Source organism: Neofelis nebulosa, chromosome 15 (genome assembly GCF_028018385.1).
Source record: "Neofelis nebulosa isolate mNeoNeb1 chromosome 15, mNeoNeb1.pri, whole genome shotgun sequence".
Taxonomy (NCBI): Eukaryota; Metazoa; Chordata; class Mammalia; order Carnivora; family Felidae; genus Neofelis; species Neofelis nebulosa.
In genome coordinates, this window is record NC_080796.1 from 15,869,709 (window position 1) to 15,895,652 (window position 25,944).

At 38.7% G+C, this 25,944-nt stretch overlaps 1 protein-coding gene across 1 annotated transcript in view; it reads right to left on the reverse strand.

Moving 5' to 3' along the window:
• The window catches only part of FMN2 (formin 2), a 393,127-nt gene that overhangs the window by 186,735 nt on the left and 180,448 nt on the right, over positions 1-25,944 (reverse strand). The window contains exon 7 of the mRNA XM_058701859.1: positions 17,006-17,093. Within this exon, the coding sequence (XP_058557842.1) occupies positions 17,006-17,093 (88 nt within the window). The remainder of the gene's footprint in view (positions 1-17,005; positions 17,094-25,944) is intronic.

Genomic DNA, 25,944 nt, shown 5'->3' on the forward strand with positions numbered 1-25,944 from the left:
AAAAAACATCTAAAGAATACACATGATACTTAAGTTCCCTTAAGAATCATTTTGTGGTTTACTTAGTTCAACATGCAGTTAATACGTGCAAAAATGTAATGCTCTAGTTTATGTGTGTGTTCAGTCATTTCTGCCATTTGTTCAGTTAATGAAAGTTTTTCTTTCTTCTCTCTTGGTGTGTGTGTGTGTGTGTGTGTGTGTGTGTGTGTGTGTGTGTGGATTAGTGTAATCTTTCATTGCTGGGAATGAGAGATCAGTTAAATATGGGGAGGAGTTCCAAATATTCTGATTACTCTGATGTGCTTTTAATGAATAAAAGTCGCTTCTAAGTAAAACAGAAACTTTTCAAATGGAACTGCCTCCGTTCTAATTCATCCCCTTAGACTTTTGAGCCTTAATTAAACTTTAGTAGTTGTCTGGTGAATGGAAAGGCCACTGTTGGAGGAGTTTTCCTCCTTCTATCTGCTATTCTGTCATCATACTGCCCACTCCCTAGGGTTCAGAAATGACCACCAGATGCTCAGCATCCTGCCTTGACAAAGGGGACTATTTGTCCCCCCTTCTTCTTCAGTATTTTATTTTTTCAGTTTTCATGTTTTCTTTTTTTTAAATATAATTTACTGTCAAATTGGCTTACATACAACACCCAGTGCTCATCCCAACAAGTGCCCTCCTCAATGCCCATCACCCATTTTTCCCCTCTCCCCCATCCCCCATTCCCCATCAACCTCCTTCATTATTTTTTTAATTTGTTTTTAATGTTTATTCACCTTTGAGACAGAGAGACACAGTGGGTGAGCAGGGGAGGGGCAGAGAGAGAGGGAGACAGAATCCAAAGCAGGCTCCAGGCTCTGAGCTGTCAGCGCAGAGCCCAATGCAGGGCTCGAACTCACGAACCGCGAGATCATGACCTGAACCCAAGTTGGAGCCATCCCCTTGCCCCTCCTTCATTATTTTATTTATTTTTTAATATAATTTATGCTTCATTATTTTAAATATCCAGTGACTTCTAGCACTTCTGCAACTACGATGCCTCCCAAATGTGGATTTGAGTAAGATGCATGTATCCTTTTCTTCTCATGGTTTATTAAGAAATTATTTAATTAAAGAAGGCTATTTTTATGACCAGAGCTTCCTGACATCCCTTGATGACTGGCAATATGCACAAACAGTAAAACAGAGGGTGAGAGTTACTATTTAGAAAAGCTTTCAATGGAGTCCACTGGCTTTTACTGACCAAGAGAACATTTTTCCACCATCACAAAAATTTGCTAATATATTTTCCTTAAGTATTCCTATACATAAATAATCCCATAAAACCTTCAAGCATTAAAACAATGCAGACTTCAAATTTCACAATTCCCACACACAAAGCTTCTTTTGTATTTTTGTCTGTTCCTTGCTTTCAAGGTATATAGAGTCCATCTGAACGTATCTGCGTAGGGGAAATGGTTGCTGGTGGCTAAAACACTTTGCCAAAATACTTGAAAATACTCTCAGCTGAAATCATGAACCTTTTTGTTCAAGAAAAACAATTTCCTATTCCTCGAATTCCCGGAGAATATCACACCTCCTCCTCTCTTCTAAGTGAGGAAATTGGAGAGTAGGTGTATTGATCCTCACTAGCCAGGCTGCCACAAAGGAAAACTCATCCTGTCTTGCAGGATTCCTTTCTGGCACAGAATAAAAGAGTCAGAGATTGAGACTGAAAGTTAACTCCCCAGACTACATCATATTTCAACAATTTAAGCCTTTTACTAAGTATTCTGAAATTACTACTCGAGGGCATATCACAGATGCTAGAAAACTGATGTCATTTCCTTATGACACCCAGACCTTTTGCTACGTGCAGCTGATGACGGGAATATTTCATTCCAGAGATTATGGCTGAGATAAAGTCGACTGACCCTCTGATGCTAGTTTCCACTCTTCCGCTGCAGTGAGTCCAGGACCCCCAAATGTCTCTCTGCATAGTTGCAAGTTACGCTTAAAACAGGGCACTGAAACAACCAACATTAGCACACACATATTGTAACTGGAATTCACTTCAAAACATAGCAGAGCCTGTTAGAATTTAAATGAATATTTGGGTTTCATTTAAGTGAACCCATACTCCTAAATTTGTGTTTTCTGCCAAACATCTAAGTCATCCAAATGCCTTAACTCAGTTAAATAAGGTAATGTTAGCAGATCCATGTATTTAACGTTGAGTGAAATGTAACCTTTTTTTTTTTAATGTGTGAAAAGTTTATTGATATGGCTTTGAAATTCCAAATTGCAAATAACTATAAGGAAACTACTATTTGTTGAAGATTTTTTATTATTTAAAATTTACATCCGAATTAGCCCATAGTGAAGCAATGATTTCAGGAGTAGATTCCTTAATGCCCCTTAGCCATTTAGCCCATCCCCCCTCCCACAACCCCTCCAGCAACCCTCAGTTTGTTCTCCATATTTATAAGTCTCTTCTGTTTTGTCCGCCTCCCTGTTTTTATATTATTTTTGTTTCCCTTCCCTTATGTTCATCTGTTTTGTCTCTTAAAGTCCTCATATGAGTGAAGTCATATTTTTTTAATGTTTATTTATGTTTGAGAGACAGAGAGACAGAGTGTGATCAGGGGAGGGGCAGAGAGAGAGGGAGACACAGGATCTGAAGCAGGCTCCAGGCTGTGAGGTGTCAGCACAGAGCACAACGCGGGGCTCGAACCCACGAACTGTGAGATCATGGCCTGAGCCGAAGTTGGACGCTTAATCCACTGAGCCACCCAGGTGCCCCTAGTTTTGGTGTAGTATTAAGAATAATGTCCACCAGGGGCACCTGGGTGGCTCAGCCCATTAAGCATTGGACTCTTGATTTTGGCTCAGGTCATAATCTCACAGTTCCTGAGTTTGAGCCTTGCATTGTGCTCTGTGCAGTTAGCATGAAGGCTGCTTGGGATTCTCTCTCTCTCTTCCTCAAGCTCTCTGACCCTCCCCCACTCACATGCATTCATTCTCTCTCTCTCTCTCTCTCTCTCTCTCTCTCTCTCTCTCAATAATAAGTAAACTTTAAAACAAAAGAATAATAGCCACCATAATCTGAAAGACTAATACCTCTTTCCAGCTGCATTATCTGTGTGAAGACAAGTTTTCTTCATACATTTCAACCAAAACAACATATAGCAACTGAATAAATGCAAAAGCAGATAGGAGAATCTGGCTGTCTATTAAACTGGACCATGAAGAGATTTTCTAAAGTGTAAAACAATTTTTATTGAGGCATAATATTTATGAAACACATTTCCATTCTCCATTAATTAAAACTTTTTAATGGAAGAAATACATGACATGACTGCATCAAAATATAGCAGTCTAAAAGCATGGAAGCTAACAGGTCTAAAACAGATTGATTATAAAATTTTGAATTTTAAAATGAAAAATGCTAAGAATGACATTTCTTTCCAAAGGAAATAATTAATATCAACATGGAGATCATAAATTACTCAATTTGTATTCCCTTAAATGGCTGTTATCACAAATATTCAACGTTATCCAGTAGTCCACTAAAGAGTAATCAAATTTGTTTGTATTTAATTACTAATATTTTGTCTAGGGACAAATATTTCAAATTTATCTTCACAGGAGTGTTAGCAAATCAAGAAAGCTGTTCCTGTTTATGTTCCTCTTTATGGAAGAATAATTACTAGAGCAAACTGCTCAGTGGAAATAATGTAAAAACACAATCTGATTGTAAAACAACTTCCAATTATCTACTGCATAAGTCCATTTTCTTGGTGAACAATGTGATGCACAAATGAGGGAAAACAGAGAGAGCTTGGGCATTCTGCCCCATTTCCAGACAGAACCAATAAAAATATATAATATGCTCAACATAAATATATTTCTCTTTGCTCTTCATTTTCCACTTGATCTAACTCCTAGCCCATCTAGAATACTCTAAGCAATGTCACATTAGATTCAAGTAGGATATAATCCTGAAGGTTTGTGAAAACTCACTTATTTTCAGTAAACTGAGTAGCTCAGTATAGCCAATGCCTTGAGGACCATGATGGCAGATGATGTCTAGTTTGGAGAAGCAACATAAACACTGATGCCTGCCTCAGAAAAGTCTTGCATCTTCCATCAACAATGCTAATTGCTCATTTTCCTTTTGCTGAGGTGAAACTAGGTGTTAACATGATGATTTCAGTTAAGCCACCTGAAGTACAAGTTTATATAACCCCCAAGGTGAGTTCAAAGTTTTCTCTTGTCAGTCTCACCAGGACCCATGATCCATTGAGTCCCCTCCCATTATTTTGTCCCTTACATGCCTCCTTTATGTCCTAACACACATAAACCATAGACCATTATTTATACCCACCCTACATGCATATGCCCTTCAACTCCTGCCTCCCCCGAGGTGTCTCAGTAAAAGGGCAAAACCTCAACATTGTTAAAACCACTCTTAACACACTGTACATGAGCATGCCTCACAGATGAATATGACTGCCAGAAACATGAACCATCCTTAAATTTATGGCCACTCACCTCAAATGGGTCCTTTACTCTTATCTTGTGGTCATACTATAATTTCCTACTCCGCCACTCTGGTAAAGAACCCTCTCCATTCTCCTCAAACCTCCAACACCACCTTCAACCTTCTGGTTCTCAGTTGATGACCTTGCTCTTACTTCTCTGAGCAAATAAAAACAGTTAAGAAAGAACTCCCAGAAGTCCCAAAACTATAAGCCTCAATGAATCTGTGCTGGGTACTCTTCCCCTTCTAGTCTTCCTATGGATGATCTGTCAGTGTCCAACTGAAGCCAACCCTTGTACTTGGCACTGGTTGCCTTCCTCCCCCTCCTCAGGGGCATCAGTCTAGCAGTGACCACTGTCTCCTATACATTCATTTCTTCCATTCCTAAGGGACCATTCACATAACTAACAAACATGTTATACTTTCTCTCAAGTCATTAAAGACTCTAATACAAGCCTTCTCCAAATCGCTCTCTTTCCATCCTCTCATAAAAGGAAGGCTCTGGCCTCCACCACTTTGCCCACCTGTTGTCAAGATCCCCAACAACCACTACTTAATTTGGTCTATCAGCAACATCTGACAGAGTTCTCTTTTCCTTTGCTTGGTTTCAAGACAAAACACTCTCTTGGTCTTCCGTCTACCTCAACTGGCAATTTCTTCTCGGTATTTGTTGGTTCCTCCTCCTCTCTCTGCATCCTCTTACTGCTGAACTCCAAGTGTCATACTTGGATTTCCATTCTACTCCATCTACACTTACATCCATCATTAAGATGCTAATGAATCCCATGCTGTGTCGCCAGTCCAAAATTCTCTAAATCTGAACTTATGGTGCTAAATGTACAACACCTCTACTCACATGTCTGACAGGAATCTTAAACATGGCATGTCTCAAGTGGAACTCCTGATCTTCCCTTCTCAAACTACCCTTTCTGCAATTTTCCTCATCTCAGAAAATAGCAAATAAATCCTTGTATTAACTAAGGCCAAAAATCCTAGAGTCCTCACTCTTTCTCAGAGTCTACATCTAATCCATAAGCAAATCCTGTTACCTCTACCTTCAAAAAATATTCTGAATCTGGCTACATCTCACACCTCTACTGTCATTACTCGGGAACGAGTCACCATTGTCTCGCATCTGAATTACTATTATAGCTTTCTTCTGGTCCTCCTGCCAAACCCCCTTGACTTCTCCCTGCCCTGTGCCCCCCATTATTTACCTAAAGACATCTCAAACTTCTCTCCCCCTTGATCACTCTCTCTGGGATCACCAGGCAACTTGCTGATCCTTTAGTGTGCCAGGTTATTAGCACCACAAGACTGTCACACTTGACTGCTTCTTCTTACAACATGCTCTTCTCTATGATTTGTATGGGGTTCTTTTTCTTGCACCCTTCAGATTTCAAGTCCTCACTGAGGCTCTCCCTGACTTCTCCCTTGCCTTCCACTCTGTGCTTTTTCCATTCCCTGCTTTTGTTTATTTCCTCAATGGCACGTATCACCATTTGACATACCATACATTTTGCTTTATATATTTATAAATCGTTTTCTTCCCTAATGGAATTCAAGTTCCACACAGCCATTTGTTGTTTTGGCTTTTTTGTTCTCATTTTTGTATCCCAGTGCCAGGAATGGAGCTTGGCACAAACTAAATACTCAGTAAATATCTGAGTAAGTGAATAATTAAATATGGGAAGAAATAAGGAAAGGAAGGCAAACAGAAATAGTAGGAATGAATGAATCAAGATCCCCCTGATATAACTGTCAACGCTGAGATCTTTATGGTAAGAACCAATGGTTATAACGGCATAATTGGCCACTCTAATACACTTTGCACTTATATGAAAATATGTTGCTAAGGTGATTATAGTCTCCAAATGCATTCTTCTCTTTATCCCTTTAATTGGTACAGAAGTTGGGCATATAGACACACGCTCCACTCGGCAGCTTTCTCTAGCAAAGCACATCTGAGTATCACCTAACGCACAGAACAGAAGACTGGACAGGAAGTGATAATAGAAGGAATTTTAAAGCAAATCCTACGGGATCCATTAAGTAACTTCTTTGCATCCTTCATGACAGTCTTTTTCTATGTTCCTTGATTCTACCTTCCCTCCCTCCACTCCCCCTACAAACACACACAATAAGAATGTGTGCTCTAACTGTATGGCACTACATTACAGTGCTGTAAATAGCAATGATAGTTGCTAGCCAGTAGACTGGTTTTGTAGTTATGAACCATGGAGGGAAAAAAAGAAAATCATGTGCCATTTTCTCCAGCTTAAGTCACCGATACAATTACTAACATTTGAGACTTCTTAGGAAATACGGCACAGGGCTTCAGAGCACAGACTTTGCAACCAGACCACCTATGATTAAACCACAGCCCCCCCCCCACCCCCCCCCCCCACACACACCTGCTGCTTAACTTCCTTTTGCCTCTCTGCCTCAGTTTTTTGGCCCTGAGATGGGGATAATAACACCACCTACCTCATAGAGTCATTGCAAACCCTACAGCAATGACTTTGCATGCTGGCTGTTATTATTATTATCAGCAATTGTACATCCCAAAACTTAGAATCATAAATTTTAGAATTAAAAGAAAATTGGCAGATAATCTGTTTAAACATCATGTTCAATTTAGAATTCTCTTCACAACAATTTAATTCATAAGGACTTCATACTGTTCAGTAACAACAACAGACAAGCATCCTCCTAAATTCCACCATTTACTTGAAGGAGGCTGGGATTATTCCACAGTGGCTCAAGCAAGGAGAAATCATGGCTTTACAATCTATCGTGGAAGTGACAAAGTCCATATGGGGAATTCCGAGTTGTTTTCCATCGCAAGCCCTCCTGTACTATTTGATTTCTTAATCACATGTAAATAATAATTGTTTGAAACTGTTTAATAAATTTTATAGCATATTCAGAAGTATTTGGATGAAAACTGCTTCTAGGGAAGTAGTATTCTTGTATTCATGTTTGATTGTGAGGAGGGAGGTAAGATAGTCATCAGCATGAAATATCGTTACTGTAGTCATGCTCAAAGACAACATCACATTACATAACTTTTTAAACCATTTTACCCAATGTCTCAGCACACAGGGCTTACGGGGAATAACCATGAGTTTATTGCTAGAATGTACCTAGTAGGAATAGGACACAGGTAGCTCCTAAGGGAAATGTGGAAAGTGCCAATCACTCTTTACTTTCCTCACCTCTAGTACTCTCAGATGCTCAGTTCATCTGAGAGGATAAAGACCAGAAAGCATCCTAAGAATGGCCGCTTTGGGGTGCTGAAAAAGCACGTGTCAAAACACATAGAATTTTAAATAAGTCAATTTTAAAGTACACACGGGATTCCAGTTATCAAGAGGGGGTTTCCCTTTCCCCCAATAACAGTCCAAATCCCCACCCCTCTCAAGGACTGTGCAAACGGAATATTTTTGCAAAAACTGCACCTTTAACACACAGTGGGTCAAGGGTCAAAGTTGGTGCGATTAATTATGCATTCAGTGTCTGTGCTCAAATTTGGGCTCCACCTCCACGCACCCCCCATTTGGTCCTGGGCAATTCCTTTAACAATCACCCGATGATTGTGAAGAGCAGATAGGGCATTATATGGGCGAACATCCTGAGCTGAGCTGCAGTGGGCTTTATCTGCAGGCTTCATGGAGCTGATGTGGGAGGGAGGGTTGGGAGGTGGTGGAGGGGGGCAGAAAAAACAAACACACAAACACCAATACATAATCAAACACTAAGTGCAATGAAGGAAAAGAATACCCACATCAAAGCTCACAGTTTCAGAACAGCCTCAAGTATTGTGTTTCTCCTTCCCATAAAAGCATAATCAAAAAGCCCAATTGTGGAACAATGTCATAAAAAATATAAGCTAAGTACAACCCAGTTTTTTTCTGAGGCTGTAATAAAAACTTATCATTCATTTTCCCTTGATTTAATAATCTATGTGTGACTTAAAATGATTTAGGAGGTCTTTCTTTTTATAACAAACTGTAGGTAATGAATTTTTAAAACATATTCTTATATTAAATTTCTAAAAGTAGGTTTTAATGAAAGTGGACCTATCTCGCATGTATTTTTCTCTGCGACAAGGCTACAATTGATGAAAAGGTTACACAGCTCACTGGATGGAGCCCACTTTCTTCTCAAATTTCTAATTCTAATTGACTTTACATTTCAATGAAAACCATTCACTAAACTTCCCAGTAGCATTTACTAGATTTTAATGTCCCAATAAATATAATAAACAGGACTTAAAACTCTATATCCTATGTGAGGAAAACACTTAAAATAAAGGTAAAAAAGGGGGCATGAAGCAATTTCTAAGTGAGCCTTGTAAACTTGAGTTTCACAAAGAAGCCAGACACTGGAAAACCTGCCAGGAAAAAAAACAACATTGCCCATACTGAACCCAGGTTTTGAGAATATTACAAAAATAAATAAATGATTATGGATAAACTTTCTTCTGGTAATTAATAGACAAGTGAAAAAGCTTGTGTCTCAAAGAATGAAATCAGAAACTCTACGAAACAGACCAGGAGTTTGTAATCTACCACTCATTTGGTAGAAAATTTCATTAAAAAAATGGTATTCAGTGGCAGCCCGAAAGGGTGAAAAAGCTACTATGTGTGTAGGCTATCAAAATACACGGGAAGAGTTACCGTAAGTTCTCATAGTTAAGAAAGGGTATCTCTCGGTTTTAAAGAAGTGTTTTTATACTTTACATTCATAGCTAGAAACCAGTGTAACCGTCAGTTAAATAATATGTCAAAGCAAGAAACAGAAGCGTCTGTGTCTCCACTTAAGATTCTACTCCTGCTTCTTACCAAAACTCACTGTAGCAACCAAGTCAAACTGCCTTCCCCTGCTACCCTCACAAGCCACCCACAGCCAACAGTGGTCCACGAGGAATATGGTTGGCACGCTGCACAGAGACAATGATTTAGAAATCACACAGTTAGGGGAGACCCCAGCCTTTTAAATTTCCAAAACAAATTGCTCTCCTTGCAGACAAAGTACAGTCCAAGGATGTGTCCATGCTCACCTTCTAGGAGCTGCTAATATAAATAATTCTCATATTTATCTCCATCCAGAAAACAGAAATGGACACAGCTCAGTACTAATATTCAATATTTTAGTAATACTGATGGAAAACCCAAGCTCCAGAAGAATCAAGTCTGCGTTAGTTATGCACCCCTTGAACTTAGACTCCCACTCCTCCTCTCTCATCTTGCTCTCAAAGGTCATCAGGTGCAGCTTCTGTATTCCACTACCTCTGTTGTCTCACGGTAAAGGCTTGTAGCAGAACATGTTCTCAATAACAGGAGAAGGAATAAAGTCTCTAAGTTCTCCCTCCTCACTGGTTGGCCAGATTCTGAGTTCAAACATCTCCAAAGCCTATAAACGAACTCCTTTTCTAAGAAATGCAGAAAGGTGAGGACAGAATATTGACCATTTAATGTGTGTGTGTTTACAGGAAATAATTCATTTAGTCGCCCTTTCTAAAATGAGGAGACTGAGGTATAGAGATATGAGGAAAATCACCCTGGTTTGTTTACTCAGCTAACCAGTGGCAGCACTGGGATTCAAATCTGTCTTACCCAGAATCTTTACCAAATCTGTCAGATGGTGCCTCTAACAAATATCACAGATTGAGTGGTTTAAAAAGGAATTAAGGTCTCCCAGTTCTGGAGGCTTGAACTGGTAAGGACCCTCTTCCTAGTTTGCAGAGACTGTGGCCTCCGTTCTTCTTCTTAAAGGATGTTAATCCCATCATGGGAGCCACCCTCATGAGCTCACCTAACCTGATTATCTCCCAAAGACCCCACTGTCAGTACAATCACACTGGGGATTAGGGCTTTGAACATATGAATTGGGGGCTGGGGGGGGAGAAATATATTCTGTCCCAAATAAAACCCAAGCAGCTCGGCCCTGGAATCATGCTCTTAATCAATGCTAGTCTACACGTGAAAGTAAAGGGAAAAACGCAGGGAAATACAGACACAAAGAATAAAGAAATATGCTTAGAGTGTGAGTACAAAATGAAAGCAAGGACTGAACTAGGGAGATAGAGCGTCTTTCCCTATATACTCTCTGAGCATCAGTAAACTGGAAAGTTCCATGCTCTGTGTGTCACAAGCTTTTTACAAGTAATCACAACCTGCTTTCATTCATCAATAAGTTCAGCCCAGGTTGTTTCTCTAGAGCAAATTTGTTTATCTTTGCTTGGTTCAATCATGAACAAGCAACTCCATTAATAATTCCCTCTAAAGTATTTTTCCTCCATTAATTCATAGCTGTGAAAAAAAAAAAATCTGCTTCATTCTCTAAGGAAGAGACCCAATAAACAAACTGAGGAATATGTATGAAATGACACTTAAAGGAATAAACAAAATTTGCTAAATATATTTTCTAGAACTTTAGTAACTCAAAAACAACTGAGGGCCCAAAGTGCTTTGGCCAGTTCCCTTTTTGCATATGTTACATATTCTCATTTTATTAGGTAACACAGGTCCTCGTTCTGAAACAAGCTAATACACTGCAGAGGGCAGTGAAGTAGGAGCCGAAGGAACTGGACACTCATTCTGATCCTATTAAGGTGAAGCCCCAGGCAAGCTTAATCTAGAAGTCTCTATTCCCTCCATTGTATAATGAACAGTTATAACTCCCTTTTCTGGACCACTTTACACAGCTACGGGCTTACCTCATTTTATTGTACTTAGCTTTATTGACTTGGCAGATACTGCGTTTTTTTTAAAGTTGAAGGTTTGTGGAAATGCTGCTAGAAGCAAGTACCTTGGTGCCATTTTTCCAACAGCATTGGTTCGCTTTGTGTCACTGTGTCACATTTTGATAATTCTCACAATATTTCAAATTTTGCATTATTATTATATTTATTATGGCGATCTGTGCTCAGTGATCATAACCCACTGAAAACTCAGATGATGGGTTAGTATTTTTCAGCCATAAAGTATTTTTTAATTAAGATGTATACATGATTTTTAAAAATAAAATACTACTGTGTACTTACTAGACTACATAATATAGTATAAACATAAATTTTATTTGCACTGGAAACCAAAACACTCATTTGATATAGCTTATTTCGATATTTGCCTTACAACAGTTATCAGGATAAGGCTTCTAACAACTCTGATCTCCTTTGAAGGAGGACAATGACAGAAGATCAAAAGAACAGCAACATGAAGCAGGTTCCAATAAGAAATCTGAAATTAGCAGATAGACTTCACTGGAATTTCTGATTTAAACCTAAACGCATGTTATTGTCCTTGTAAGGTATCCTTAACTGCATTTTTAAAAGTGTTTGAAAAAGCAATCTTTAGGCTTAGAGACCAAAGAATAAAAATAAACATGATTTTATTTGCCAGGTGGTTTGCATAGTTATCTTATTTAATATCAAGACACATGATTTTGATAAACCAGATTTAAAGAGGATAGACATTTCAACAAGGACATAATTTAGTATTTGTTGCCCATGGGCTCATAATACTAGTTGGCTTTAGATAGCACAGACGTTAAAAGGAAGAAAGGAACGAGGGCTATTAATTAATACTTTGGGCTGCCCAATCCTGAAAGATTAGCAAAACTTATTTTCTAGGGGTGGGATGATTAAATACATCTTAGGTATCTCTTGCTACAGTATCTTTAATCTATTTTTTAAATAGGCAGGGTTTTTTTAGGTTTATTCTTGACAAAGAGAGAGGAAGACACAGGATCTGAAGCAGGCTCCAGGTTCCAAGCTGTCAGAACAGAGTCTGAACTGGGGCTGAAACTCACAAACCGCAAGATCATGACCTGAGCTGAAGTCAGAAGCTTAACTGAGTGAGCCACCCAGATGCCCCATCTTTAATCTATTTTAAAACATATATACTAAGGTGATGTAATGGTATATATGAGCCACTTAAAGCTTCAACTTAAGGAACAGTCACCTGTCTTTAACACCCATACCTCAGGGATGGTAGGCCAGCACTACGTAAGAAAGGCCATATTTCAGAGTCAGTTATCACAAGCTCCTCATCTATCCCTATGTAGATCAGTAACTGAGGCTTTGCTAGTTAACATTCTAATATCTGAAATGGGCCTTCACTGGTGAAACTAAAAGAATGTAAGACATGCAGGCTAGCTAAAATCTCTTAGACATGCTCTACTCCACCCTGCCCACAGACAGAGCATGAAAACTTAGTGGAGTAAGTCTATAGCCTGGATCTTTAAGGACGCTGCCTGAAGCTTAGTCTCTAAATGGTCTTGGGTCCAGACATTGGCTGAGTTAGATTTCTAGTTGCCAGGTACAGAATATAAGGCTAACAGATTCCTGCCTCTGTGAGGTGTTTACATCAATCTGGAGCAAACCTTTCAGACAAGGTATTGATGAGAGTACCAAAAGGACAGACAGCTAGACAATCTCAGGTTTACAAAACAGGCTTTCCACACTGTGAACTGAAGTTCCCTAGCCAATAAATAGTTGTTTTACAAATACATGTATATGAAGGAGAATTAGATCAGAAATTCATTTCCATTTGATCTGATGGTAGAGTTGCCCTACTCCTGATGTTCCTGAAAAATTTCCCATTTGTACCTGCTGCACAGGCAGTATTAGTCATAGCATCCCCTTCCACTCTCAAAGGTATCCAGGTTTGGATGGTAAATTATGTGGATATTCTACCTCCTAGTGAGACAGGGTGGGGTAAAACTGAGCCTTATGAAATTTGAAATTGCCCTGCAGCTACTGTTTCCCACTAAAATGGACCTGGAGCTGCGAATACCACACTGACTCCCAAAATATGGATGGAATGCTGTATAGAAACTTCAGTCTCTTTTAACAAAACTCAACTACAGAGCTAGAGGATACTCTCATAATACCAACTTCTGAAAATAATAGGCTAGATGATTTGAATCAATCCTCCCATGAGAACAATTTAAAATGCTGGATAAAATATGTTTATAAAATTGTTTAAAAGCATCAAAAATCAGTCAAGATAGGAATTATCATGCTAAACAAGAGTATATAAGAAAATGAGCCAGTTCATAAAGTGCTTTAGCCCTATCCCAACAAATCTGCACTTTCTGTTGACAGCCTAATGGAGTCAAAAACCAAATATCAAAGCTCAGGGTCCACCCAAAGTACAGATTCTAGACCCATCTGACAATAAACTGGGACTCCAAAGGAAACCAACTATGCAGTGGATAAGCAGTTAGCATTGCCTCAAGGGATCCCTTGAGCTTGATTTAAGGAAATCCTAAACCCATAGTGACCCTAAGGCCCTAGAAAAGAAAGGAAAATCCGTTCTGAAAAGTACATTCATCCTAGACTTTAAATTATTCTAAACCATTGGAGTGGTCCTTTTTTTTTTTTTTTTTTTTTTTTTTCAGAGGTGGCACACCACAGTTTCACCCTTTCCACTGTAAAACTGTTGTAATGTACAGGATAGCTTAGAAGTTACCAGACACATTTACAACTGCATTAGAACAACTCAGGTCTTCACTGCAACATTTGTGTGCACATGTGCATGCACACACGCACACACACACACACACACACACACACACACAGTTAATCATTTGGGACTGTCTCACTTGTACTGCCATATTAGTAAACTTAGTCAAGAAACAGATGCCTTCTCTCCTCTCTGCCCTTTGACTCTATTTAACACTGAGGATTCTATATGTGCCATTGTAGAAAAAAACCTATCTTTACCTCCCTTTGAGTCTGAGCAGGATGTGGTGTTTAGTGGATGTAGTGGCAAGACCACGATTAGATTTTTGGCACCCCTAATCTAAACCATCCACATTAATTACTCTTACACGGCACTTTAAAAATGGAAGCATTACAAAGTAAGCTCAACTCTAACCTTTCCTAGAGTTTTGGTGAGGGAGAAGGGAAAGAGAGAAAATAATTCCTGCTGCTTTTTACAATATTACATATACTTTGTTTTCAAGATACCGATGCTGTTTGTAGAAAAAGCACAATCTTGAAGGAGCAGCTCATATGAATGAAAAGAACAGGACCGGCGAGTGAAGAAGGCTGGGTACAAGTTCAGCCTGTTCCATTAACATGCTTTGTGACATTGAAAAAGAAACCTGACCACCAAACGATCTTAGTTTGCTCTTCTATAAGATGACACTGGAGGTCTGGATAAATTCTGTGGCTGCTTCTACAACCGAAATCAATGATGTTTATGCTTCTGTGGATTTCTCAGTGGAGGCATATCCTGATAGAAGTCAAGTTTATTCTAGAGGCCACAAGTGATTCACACATGTAAATCATGGTCCCAGACACCATACTGAGACAGAACAGGACTTTATTCACTGAAAGGCACACCACTTGCTTCTTCAGACTTAAATTCTAAGGCGGCTGGTTTTTTGTAGAAAACCATGTGCAGGGTTTCAAAGTGATTCAAGCAATCACTTCACATCCTAATAGGATAAAGTTTATGCATAATTCTGTGTGACCCTTCAACTACTGACGTTCATGCCATGTTATTGTTAGCGTTGCATGTTAAGCGAGCAAATTTTCAATGAACTCTCACTGGCTTTACCACAGACACAGATGTGAGGCGGACTCCGTTGTTCATAAGGTTCTCATTATTAACTCAACCCGGATTGAATATTTGACTGAAGGAAAGGACCATATCATTATTTTCAGATTTCATTCTATGACTTAACTGGGCTACATCTGCCAGCTTTAGAAACGCCAAGTACTTCTCGGCGCCAGCCTTGCTGTCCTGTTCTATGATGACTACCCCCAATGCTTCAGTTTGAGGAAGTCTCCTCACCATCAAAACAGTTTAATAAAAACTTAAATTATGATTAAGAGTTACTCATCAATTGACAGGGCATACCAGGCTTGTGCTATTTATGAATTATTCCGCAAAATATTTTAAAGCTAACAAATAGAATCCACATTCATAAAGGGGTAAGCTAGAAAGCCAGTTGAATGTTTTCATGATTTATAGAGTCTGTGTTCTACTTGAAGCCATATTTCTTTACTAGGTAAACTGGCATGCCATTGGATGATTCAATCTGCTTTAAATCTATTCTCAGGCTCTGGACAGCTTATGGATCATTCTGAATATAAATTTAATTCCTTTATTCACCTTGGGCAACATCTCTTAGCATAAATGTGACAGGGAGATATGGAATAGGAATGGCTGTTAATTATAGGGTAGGATTCAAATATTTAAAATATTGACACTAAAGCCACTTAGAAAATGTTAAAATCACCCTGACTCCAAACACAGAAAATATTTTATAAGCCTGGGTAAAGATATAAATTAAAACAACATAAAAGAAATAACAAAAGGTCATGATATTACTGCTTCCATGTATATGGATCACTAACAATAATATAAGTGGGCAAGAATCATTTGAAACCATCTTTGATGGTTACTAGAAAAAATAACTAGGGGCGCCTGGGTGGCTCAGTCGGTTAAGCAGCCGACTTCGGCTCAGGTCATGATCTCGCGGTCTGTGAGTTCGAGCCCCGCGTCGGGCTCTGTGCTGACAGCTCAAAGCCTGGAGCCTGTTTCAGATTCTGTGTCTCCCTCTCTCTGCCCCTCCCCTGTTCATGCTCTGTCTCTCTCTGTCTCAAAAAAATAAATAAACGTTAAAAAAAAAAATTAAAAAAAAAAATAACTATGCATAGAAAAGCCCAGGGGTTTACATACAGTCATCCCAAATAATTGAAAGAAGAGGGACAGCTTTCCACCCTAAAAAGTTATAAATAATAAATTTGCTTTAGCAATTCTTTCCCCAACTCATCATATCTCAGAGGAAGACTAAGAGAACATGCCCCCTTGTCCGTCCAATGATTTATAGACATCTGTGACAAATGATCATTCAACCTCTTGAACACTTTTCAGTCTTAATTACTATACATGGCAATCCAGTCTACTGTTTGACATCTCTAATCATAAAACCATTCTTAAAACAACAACAATCAAAACAAGCATCCATGTAACTCCTACACTGGTTGAAGCCAACCTTTTAGAAAATTTATGTTAGCTCATCAAACACTTGAGATTCAAGTCTCAATATATTTCTCTCTCCAATACACTATCTCTAGCTGTTTTCAATGGCTGACACCTACCTCATTATTATCCTGTTTACCAGTCACTCTTTGAGAATGGCATCCAGAAGTAAATACCTCAGATAAAGTCTAATTAGTTACAGGGCACAGTGAGACCAGTATTTATGATGAATCAAAAATCAAATTTTATTAATGCATACTAAATATGTCACATGAGAATTAGGCTTTTAGCAAGATACAGAAACAACGCAAAAGCCAAGTTATGAGTAGCCCTTCCAGAAACGATCATGGAAGAAAGATCGGTAGCATTCATACTAATCTCAATATAACTCTAAATACTCTAAACAACTTTACCACCAAACATCACATCCTTCTGCCCACAAGTGGGTATTCAAAAGCTGAATCTTTATTTGTATACTTACCATGTTGTATATCTTTCATATCTAAGTGAAGGCTAGACATTAATATTCCAACTGCTTGTGACCTTTTGTTGCTTAATAACTTGACCACCTGCTCAAAGAAAGGAAAAGAGGGAAATGTTAATTTGAACTCCAGTGATATGCTTTACTACATGTTGTTTTGAATCCTAAATGAAAAACACATAACTTAAAGTCATTACTTTACTACCTTACTAAAGTATTCAAAACTGATTTGAACTTTTGTGTTTCATGACTTATACCTTCAAATCTTCCATTTTCACCCATAAGCCTCAATAGCATGCTGTTTGCTAGTCTTTTAAGAATGTGATCTGTCAACAAGTAAACTTTCTAATAGTTTAGAAGATTAGTTTCATCTCTGTGAAAAAAACAATTACACATTTGATAATTTGCAGCCTGAGATTTGAAGTGTTCCTTTTGTACTGCCGGGCCTTGAAACACCGGTCAACAAGTGAAAGATAAAATCTATACACAGAAAATCCATTTGATCAGACCCAAAATAGAGGCCAAAGTAGAAAATGTGCTTTGATTCTAGTCTTTTAGGAAGCTCACTGCTTTACTGGCAGTCCCTCATGTTCTGCATTTGGCCCACATTTTGTGGAGAACTTTCCAACTAATTAATAGAGGAATACAAGAAGCAAATCCAAAGGGCTATGTGTGCTCAGTCTCTAATCTGGCTTTCTAGGGAGTCCTAAAGAGTCAGTCAATGTGCACACCTCACAAGAAGTTTTCCCCAAATAAAGGTGGGCACATTGTTATTGGACATACACATTTAAAATATGTTTTCCAGAAACCACTGATAAATCCTGATCATGAAACCATTATCCCAGGTCCTGATCTTGTGGAGGGCAGCAATTTCTATTTACTCTCTTGGTTTTGTTATAAATCTGCTTAGAAAAACACTGGAGGAAAAGGGAAAAAAAGGTTGTGGTCAGATTACCAGAAGTGACAGCTGCCCTAACAGCTATCACATTTGCTGACCTTGTCTTTCTTTTTGGTTTAAGTTGGGCCAATCAGTAAACTAATAAAATAATCGTGACCAGCTGTCACACAGAGTCACAAAGTAAAACAATATTCTTAATAGCAATAATAGCATTCTTGGTTCCCCAGCAGAGATGGGGGTGAGGAATAAAACAAAACACTTTCAGAAGGACCAACCACAAAACCCTCACTTCTGAAAGCTTTCTGTAGAAAGGAATAATACCCCACAAGAGACAGTGCTTCCTCAAAAGAATATATATGTATGTCTATGTACATATGTACACATACATATATTATTCTCTTTATAATATTTATTTATTTTTGAGAGATAGAGACAGAGTGAGAGTTGGAGAAGATGAGAAAGAGAAGGAGACACAGAATCTGAAGCAGGCACCAGGCTCCGAGCTGTCAGCCCAGAGCCTGATGCAGGGCTTGAAGTCACGAACCGTAAGATCATGACCTGATTTTGATTCTCAATTTCTTCTCTAAACATTTTATTAATTTTCAGCTAAAATATTAGCTTAGAACTTGAGTGTGAATCCACTCACACCCCCAAGTATTTCCATCAATAGTGTAATCTTCTTCAGAAGTGAACAGAAACATAATATCAGAAAAACAAAAGGCATGTTTTCTGTCCTCAAAAACACTTTCTAACTTCAGATAAATGCAGTCTGGGTCCCATCCATGACACTCTGACAAAATTAAGTGCATTTGAATCCATATGTCAGTTGACCTCACTGCAGTGCTGACAGCCTGATCACAACCTCCTAGGAAATACTCCATGGCTCCTGCCAGCCCTTCTCAGACCTTTTCAAGGTGAATTATTCTGATTTCACCTTAAATACTGGCATACTTCACAGTTCTGTTCTTAGCACTTTATTCTGTTCACTTTATACCTATGATTTCTCTTCTAGAGATGTACCTGCCCGCACTTATAACTTCATTCTTGTAACTGTATCCCCAATTTTACACTATTCCACTTTCCTAATAGATATCTGCACATAAATTTCCATTGGATGTGTTTAAAACCAAACTCATCATCAGTTCCACCCCCAAACCATTCTATCTTCTCCTCTTTTATTCCATATGTTGCGATAAAGGTACCACCATTTTCCATCTACCTACTAAAGTTAGAAATCTAGAAATCAATCTAGACACTTACCTCTACTTCATCTGTATACTCTGGTCTCTTAACAAGTCCTGTCAATCATAACCCCTTTCATATCTTTGGAACCAACCCTTCCTCGTCAACTCTATTGTCAGCATTTATATCTATGTTATATCTCACATAGATCAGTGCAAAAATTTTTGAAGTAGTCTCCCAAATCTAGTACGATAGTTCTCAAAGTGTGTTTCCTGGACCAGCAGGCATGCTCATCACAACAATCACTCCGTTGCACACCTGAAAATCTGGGCATCAGATTTTCATAAACATGTACTTCAAAAAACCTTTTAAGTGATTCTAGAATCACTGATGACTCTCACTGCTTCCTGTCCATTCTTCAAACTGATTTCCAAGTACCATCTCTAAGAATGCTGATATTTGCATGTCATTCCCTTGCTTTTTAAACCTGAGTGGCTCATGTTTACAGGTTAGTCTTTTTTTTTTTAATTTTTTAATGTTTATTTATTCTTGAGATACAGAGAGAGAGAGAGACAGAGAGAGTGTGTGTGAGTTGGGGAGTTGCAGAGAGAGAGAGAGAGAATCTGAAAGAGGCTCCAGGATCTGAGCTGTCAGCACAGAGCCCGACACAGGGCTGGAAGTCATGGACTGTAAGATTATGACTTGAGCCGAAGTCAGAGGCTTACCTGACTGAGCCACCCAGGTGTCCCTACAGGTTAGTCTTTTGAAAGGTCATATAGACTTTCAGTCCATGAGCAAAGAATATCCTTTATTTGTTTGTCATCTTCAATTTCTTTCACTATTTTTTTTTGTTGTTTTCAGAGTATAGACTGGAAGAATTAATACTGTTAAAATGCCCATAACCTAAAGCCATCTACAGATTCAATGCAATCCCTATCAAAATACCAATAGAATTTCTCACAGAACCAGAACAAGTAATCCTAAAATTAGTATGGAATCACAAAAGACCCTGAGTAGCCAAACCAATCTTGAAAAAGAAAAACAAAACTGGAGATATCACAATCTCCAGGTTTCAAGACATACTACAAAGCTATAATAACCAAAACAGTATGGTACTGGCACTAAAACAGACACAAAGATCAGTGGAACAAAATAGAAAACCTAGAAATAAACCCAAAATTGTATGGTCAATTAATCTATAATAAAGGAGGCAAGCATAGACAATGGGGAAAGATAGTCTCTTCAATAAATGGTGCCAGGAAAACTGGACAGCTACATGCAAAAGAATGAAGCTGGACAACTTTCTTACACCATAGACAAAAATAAACTCAAAGTGTATTAAACACCTACATGTGAAACCTGAAACTATAAAGCTCCTAGAAAAACAACATAGGCAGTAATCTCTTTCACACGGGCCCTAGCAACATTTTTCTAGAAATGTCTTCTCTAGCAAGGGAAACAAAAGCAAAAATAAACTATTGGAACTGCACCCAAATAAAAAGCTTTTGCATATAAAGGAAATCATCAATAAAATGAAAAGGCAATGTACTGAATTGTAGAAGATATGGGCAAATGGCATATCCAATAAGGGGCTAATATCCAAAATATATAAAGAACTTATATAACTCAACACCCATCATCATCATCATCAACATCTGATTAAGAAATGTTGGGGGGGTGTACAGGGGGGCACCTGGGTGGCTCAGTCTGTTAAGCGTCCAACTTCAGCTCAGTTCATGATCTCATGGTTCGTGAGTTTGAGCCCTGCATTTGTCTCTGTGCTGACAGCTCGGAGCCTGGAGCCTGCTTCGGATTCTCTTTTTTCCTCTATCCGTCCCTTCCCCACTCATGCTCTGTCTCTGTCTTAATAAACGTTAAAAAAATAAATAAAAAAAACAAATGGGCAGGAAACCTAAATAGATATTTTTTCCAGAGAGGACATCCAGATGGTCAAGAGATACATGAAAAGATGTTCAACATCACTAATAATCAAAAAAATGCAAATCAAAACCACAATGAGATATCACCTCACACCTGTCAGAATGGCTAGTATACAAAAGACAAGAAATAACAAGTGCTGGTGAGGATATGAAGAAAACAGAACTCATATGCACTGTTGGTGAGAATGTAAATAGGTGCAGCCACTGTGGAAAACAGTAGTGAGCTTACTTAAAAAATGAAAAACAGGAATACCACATGATCTAGTAATTCAACTACTAGGTATTTACCCAAAGGAGATGAAAACACCAATCTGAAGAGACATATGCACCCCAATGTTTATTGCAGCATTGCTTACAATAGCCAAGATAAGGAAGCAATCCAAGTGTCTACCGATAGATGAATGGATAAAGAAGATGTTGTGTATACATTTAATGGAATATTACTCAGCCATTAAAAAGAATGAGATCTTGCCATTTTTGACAACATGGATGGACCTATAGGGGATTATTCTAGGTGAACTAAGAGAAAGAAAAATACCATATAATCTCACTTATATATGGAATCTAAAAAAGAAAACAAGTGAACAAACAAATATAGAAATAGACTCATAAACACAGAGAACACACTATTGATTCTCAGAGAGAAAGAAGGTGGAAGATTGGGATACAGAAGAGAAGTGGGAGATACAGGCTTCTTGTTACGGAATGAATAAATCATGAGAATAAAAGGTATAGAATAAAGAATATAGTCAATGATACTGTAACAGTGATGTATAGAGACAGATGGTAGCTATGCTTGTGGTGAGCATAGCATAACATATAAAGATGTTGAGTCACTATGTTGTACACCTGAAATTAATGTAACACTATGTGTCAACTATACTTCAATTAAAAAACAAAATAAAATATCACATAGACTGTGCACTTGCTTTTTGTTATAATTCAAACAAACTTACTACAAGCTGTATTTTACATTTAAATGCCTAAGATTACAGGTAGGAATAATAATTATCCATCATATTCTAGAAGGCATACACACAGGAGAGAACAGGTGTCCAGAAGGATCGGTTCTACAGTTCCCTAGGGTGACTCAACCTTTTTATTACAAACCATAGTCTTTGTGTATCTTTTTTTTTTTAAAGCCACCTGGATAACAAGAACCTGAAACCAGCAAACTAGAATGTTCTTAGAATCCAGTGACCACAGGTGCAATGGAGAAGATAGTGAACTCTTAGAAGATGGTCTCAGAAAACTTAGTGAAAAATGGAAGATGCAGAATTAATAGATTTAGACCTACAAAGTTAGAACATATAGCCAGAGAAGGATTATTTTGAATCTACCTAAATTCACATCAGAATCAGTTAATATTTTTTTTGAGAGAGAGAGAGAGAGTGCACATGAGCAGGGGAGAGGAGTGTGGGGGAGAGAGAAAGAAACTTAAGCAGACTCTATGCTTGGCATGGAGCCCAAAACAGGTTCAATCCCACAACCCTGGGATCATGACCTGAGCCAAAACCAAGAGATGGACACACAACTGACTGAACCACCCAGGCAACCCACGGCTAATATTCTTAAAAAAGTTTTTATCTTAGATTACCCTGGGAGGCAGGACTGTGTAGAGGCTATGAACATGGGACTCTGGAAAATAATGTGGTATTTCTCAAACTTTAATATGCACATTAATTACCTAAAATATTTTTTTAATGCCTATTCTGATTCTCATGCAGATTAGTTCTAGGAAGGGCTTTCTGAAAAAGCTACTCCAACATTGTAACATTTCAGTTCCCTCATCTAAAAAAATAACAGCACCATCAACTTCAAAAAGCTGCAGTGAGTATTCAGCATAATGTACTTGACACTCTTAGGAATAAACCTAGCAAATAGTGTAGGTCACTACAATAGTAATAGCTATAAGAAGTTTAAATACTTAGGAAAGCATTTTATTTTATTATTTTTTTAAGTTTATTTATTTATTTTGAGAGAGAGAGACAGGGTGAGCAGGGGAGGAGCAGAGAGAGAGGGAGACAGAGAATCCCAAGCAGGCTTTGCACTGCCTGCACAGAGCCTGACACGGGACTTGAACCCATGAAACTGTGAGATCATGACCTGAGCTGAAACCAAGAATCAGACTTCAACTGACTGAGCCACCCAGGAGCCTACTTAGGAAAGCATTTTACATGGTTTCTCAGGCCACCTGGGTGGCTCAGTCAGTTAAGTGTCCGACTTTTGGTTTCAGCTCAGGTCATGATCTCTTGGTTTGTGAGTCCGAGCCCCGCATTGGGCTCTGTGCTGACAGAATATTAGGTCATGGGAAGAGAACAAAGCCCCAGTCAAACTTTCAGAATCCTAGTACAGTTAATATAACTAGGCTGCATAACTACAAATGTGTTTTAAATTATTAATTAAGTTTTGGCCTGAATGATTATGTATCAGCAGATATCATTGGTCCATTTCCACTATCCACATTTTTTTTTTTTTTTAGTTTCTTCATTAAGTTATAAAGTAAGCCAGTACTGGAAACTTGTAGTAGAAGTATGATGATACAAGCAGCAAAGGTAACAAGGATGTGTTCACAAACATTTTTGTGGATTGTTAAACATTAATGTTTCTGTGTTATCTTGAACCCCCATTACCTAGCTGACTGTATGGAAATTTCTAAAAATGGCAGTGTCCCAGGATCCAGTAATCAAATTAATAGGTACACTAAAAGCTTAAGGTTGAGCATGACTTGCAATGAGAAATTCTGAAAACGACCCATTATCACTAACTTGAGTTTTGTTTTCTTTCTCTACTTGAACCACCGTTCTGTGAAAATGTGCAATAAAATGACAGAGAGAAGTCTTAGTCTCCACTTTATCTCTTCTTCCCACTGCCCACTCGCCTACCCTTCTCTCCTGGCAAAGGGAGGCAGGGAGAGCACAGGTGAGTCTGATAGGACCATACTGTACGTTGTTCAGGCTGTGCTCCACAAAGCTTACAGGGTGAGGGACGGGAGCCAGCCAGCCCAAGGGAAGGGATAGCTTTCCCTAATTCTAACAAAGAACATCACAACGTTAATGGTAAGCTGCAACCCTGGGTCAGGATTCCAGCTCCATCACTGGCACATCCTTGGGCATCTTACTAAATCACTTTGATCCTCATGTCCTGATCTGAAAAATAGAGGGCACACTTGATAAACAGGTTGATAGGAGGATTATGGCAGATATAAAGCAGTGCTACTCAAATCGAGATCCCAGGCTACCGCCAAGTCCTGTGTGTTACCTGCGCAGTTAGAAAGAAATACGTATAGAAATTGAGAGCAAGTACTAGAAATTTTACAGCCATATTATAGAGTGGTGTTCTATCAACTGAATCTAGATTTTTTTTATGTCTTTCTTTGGGCTTTTCTTTTTTTTTTTTTAATATGAAATTTATTGTCAAGTTGGTTTTCATACAACACCCAGTGCTCATCCCAACAGGTGCCCTCCTCAATACCCATCACCCACCCCCCTCTCTCCCACTCTCCCATCAACCCTCAGTTTGTTCTCAGCTTTTAGGAGTCTCTTATGGTTTGGCTCCCTCCCTCTCTAACTTTTTTTTTCCTTCCCATCCTCCATGGTCTTCTGTTCAGTTTCTCAGGATCCACATAAGAGTGAAAACATATGGTATCCGTCTTTCTCTGTATGACTTATTTCACTTAGCATCACACTCTCCAGTTCCATCCACGTTGCTACAAAAGGCCATATTTCATTCTTTCTCACTGCCATGTAGTATTCCATTGTGTACATAAACCACAATTTCTTTATCCATTCATCAGTTGATGGACATTTAGGCTCTTTCCATAATTTGGCTATTGTTGAAAATGCTGCCATAAACATTGGGGTACAAGTGCCCCTATGCATCAGTACTCCTGTATCCCTTGGGCAAATTCCTAGCAGTGCTACTGCTGGGTCATAGGGTAGATCCATTTTTAATTTTTTGACGAACCTCCACACTGTTTTCCAGAGTGGCTGCACCAGTTTGCATCCCCACCAACAGTGCCAGAGGGTTCCCGTTTCTCCACATCCTCTCCAGCATCCATAGTCTCCTGATTTGTTCATTTTAGCCACTCTGACTGGCATGAGACTGGTATCTGAGTGTGGTTTTGACTTGTATTTCCCTGATGAGGAGTGACATTGAGCATCTTTTCATGTGCCTGTTGGCCATCTGAATGTCTTCTTTAGAATCCCAATCAAAATTGCACCAGCATTCTTCTCAAAGCTAGAACAAGCAATCCTAAAAATTGTATGGAACCACAAAGACCCCGAGTAGCCAAAGTAATATTGAAGAAGAAAACCAAAGCGGGAGGCATCACAATCCCAGACTTTAGCCTCTATTACAAAGCTGTAATCATCAAGACAGCATGGTATTGGCACAAAAACGGACACATACACCAATGGAATAGAATAGAAACCCCAGAACTAGACCCACAAAAGTATGACCAACTAATCTTTGACAAAGCAGGAAAGAATATCCAATGAAAAAAAGACAGTCTTGTTAACAAATGGTGCTGGGAAAATTGGACAGCAACATGCAGAAGATTGAAACTAGACCACTTTCTTACACCATTCACAAAAATAAACTCAAAATGGATGCAGGACCTGAATGTGAGACAGGAAACCATCAAAACCCTAAAGGAGAAAGCAGGAAAAAACCTCTCCAACCTCAGTCGCAGCAATTTCTTACTCAACACATCTCCAAAGGCAAGGGAATTAAAAGCAAAATTGAACTATTGGGACCTCTTAAAGATAAAAAGCTTCTGCACTGCAAAGGAAACAATCAACAAAACTAAAAGGCAACCAACGGAATGGGAAAAGATATTTGCAAATGACATATTGGACAAAGGGCTAGCTAGTATCCAAAATCTATAAAGAACTCACCAAACTCTTTGGGCTTTTCTA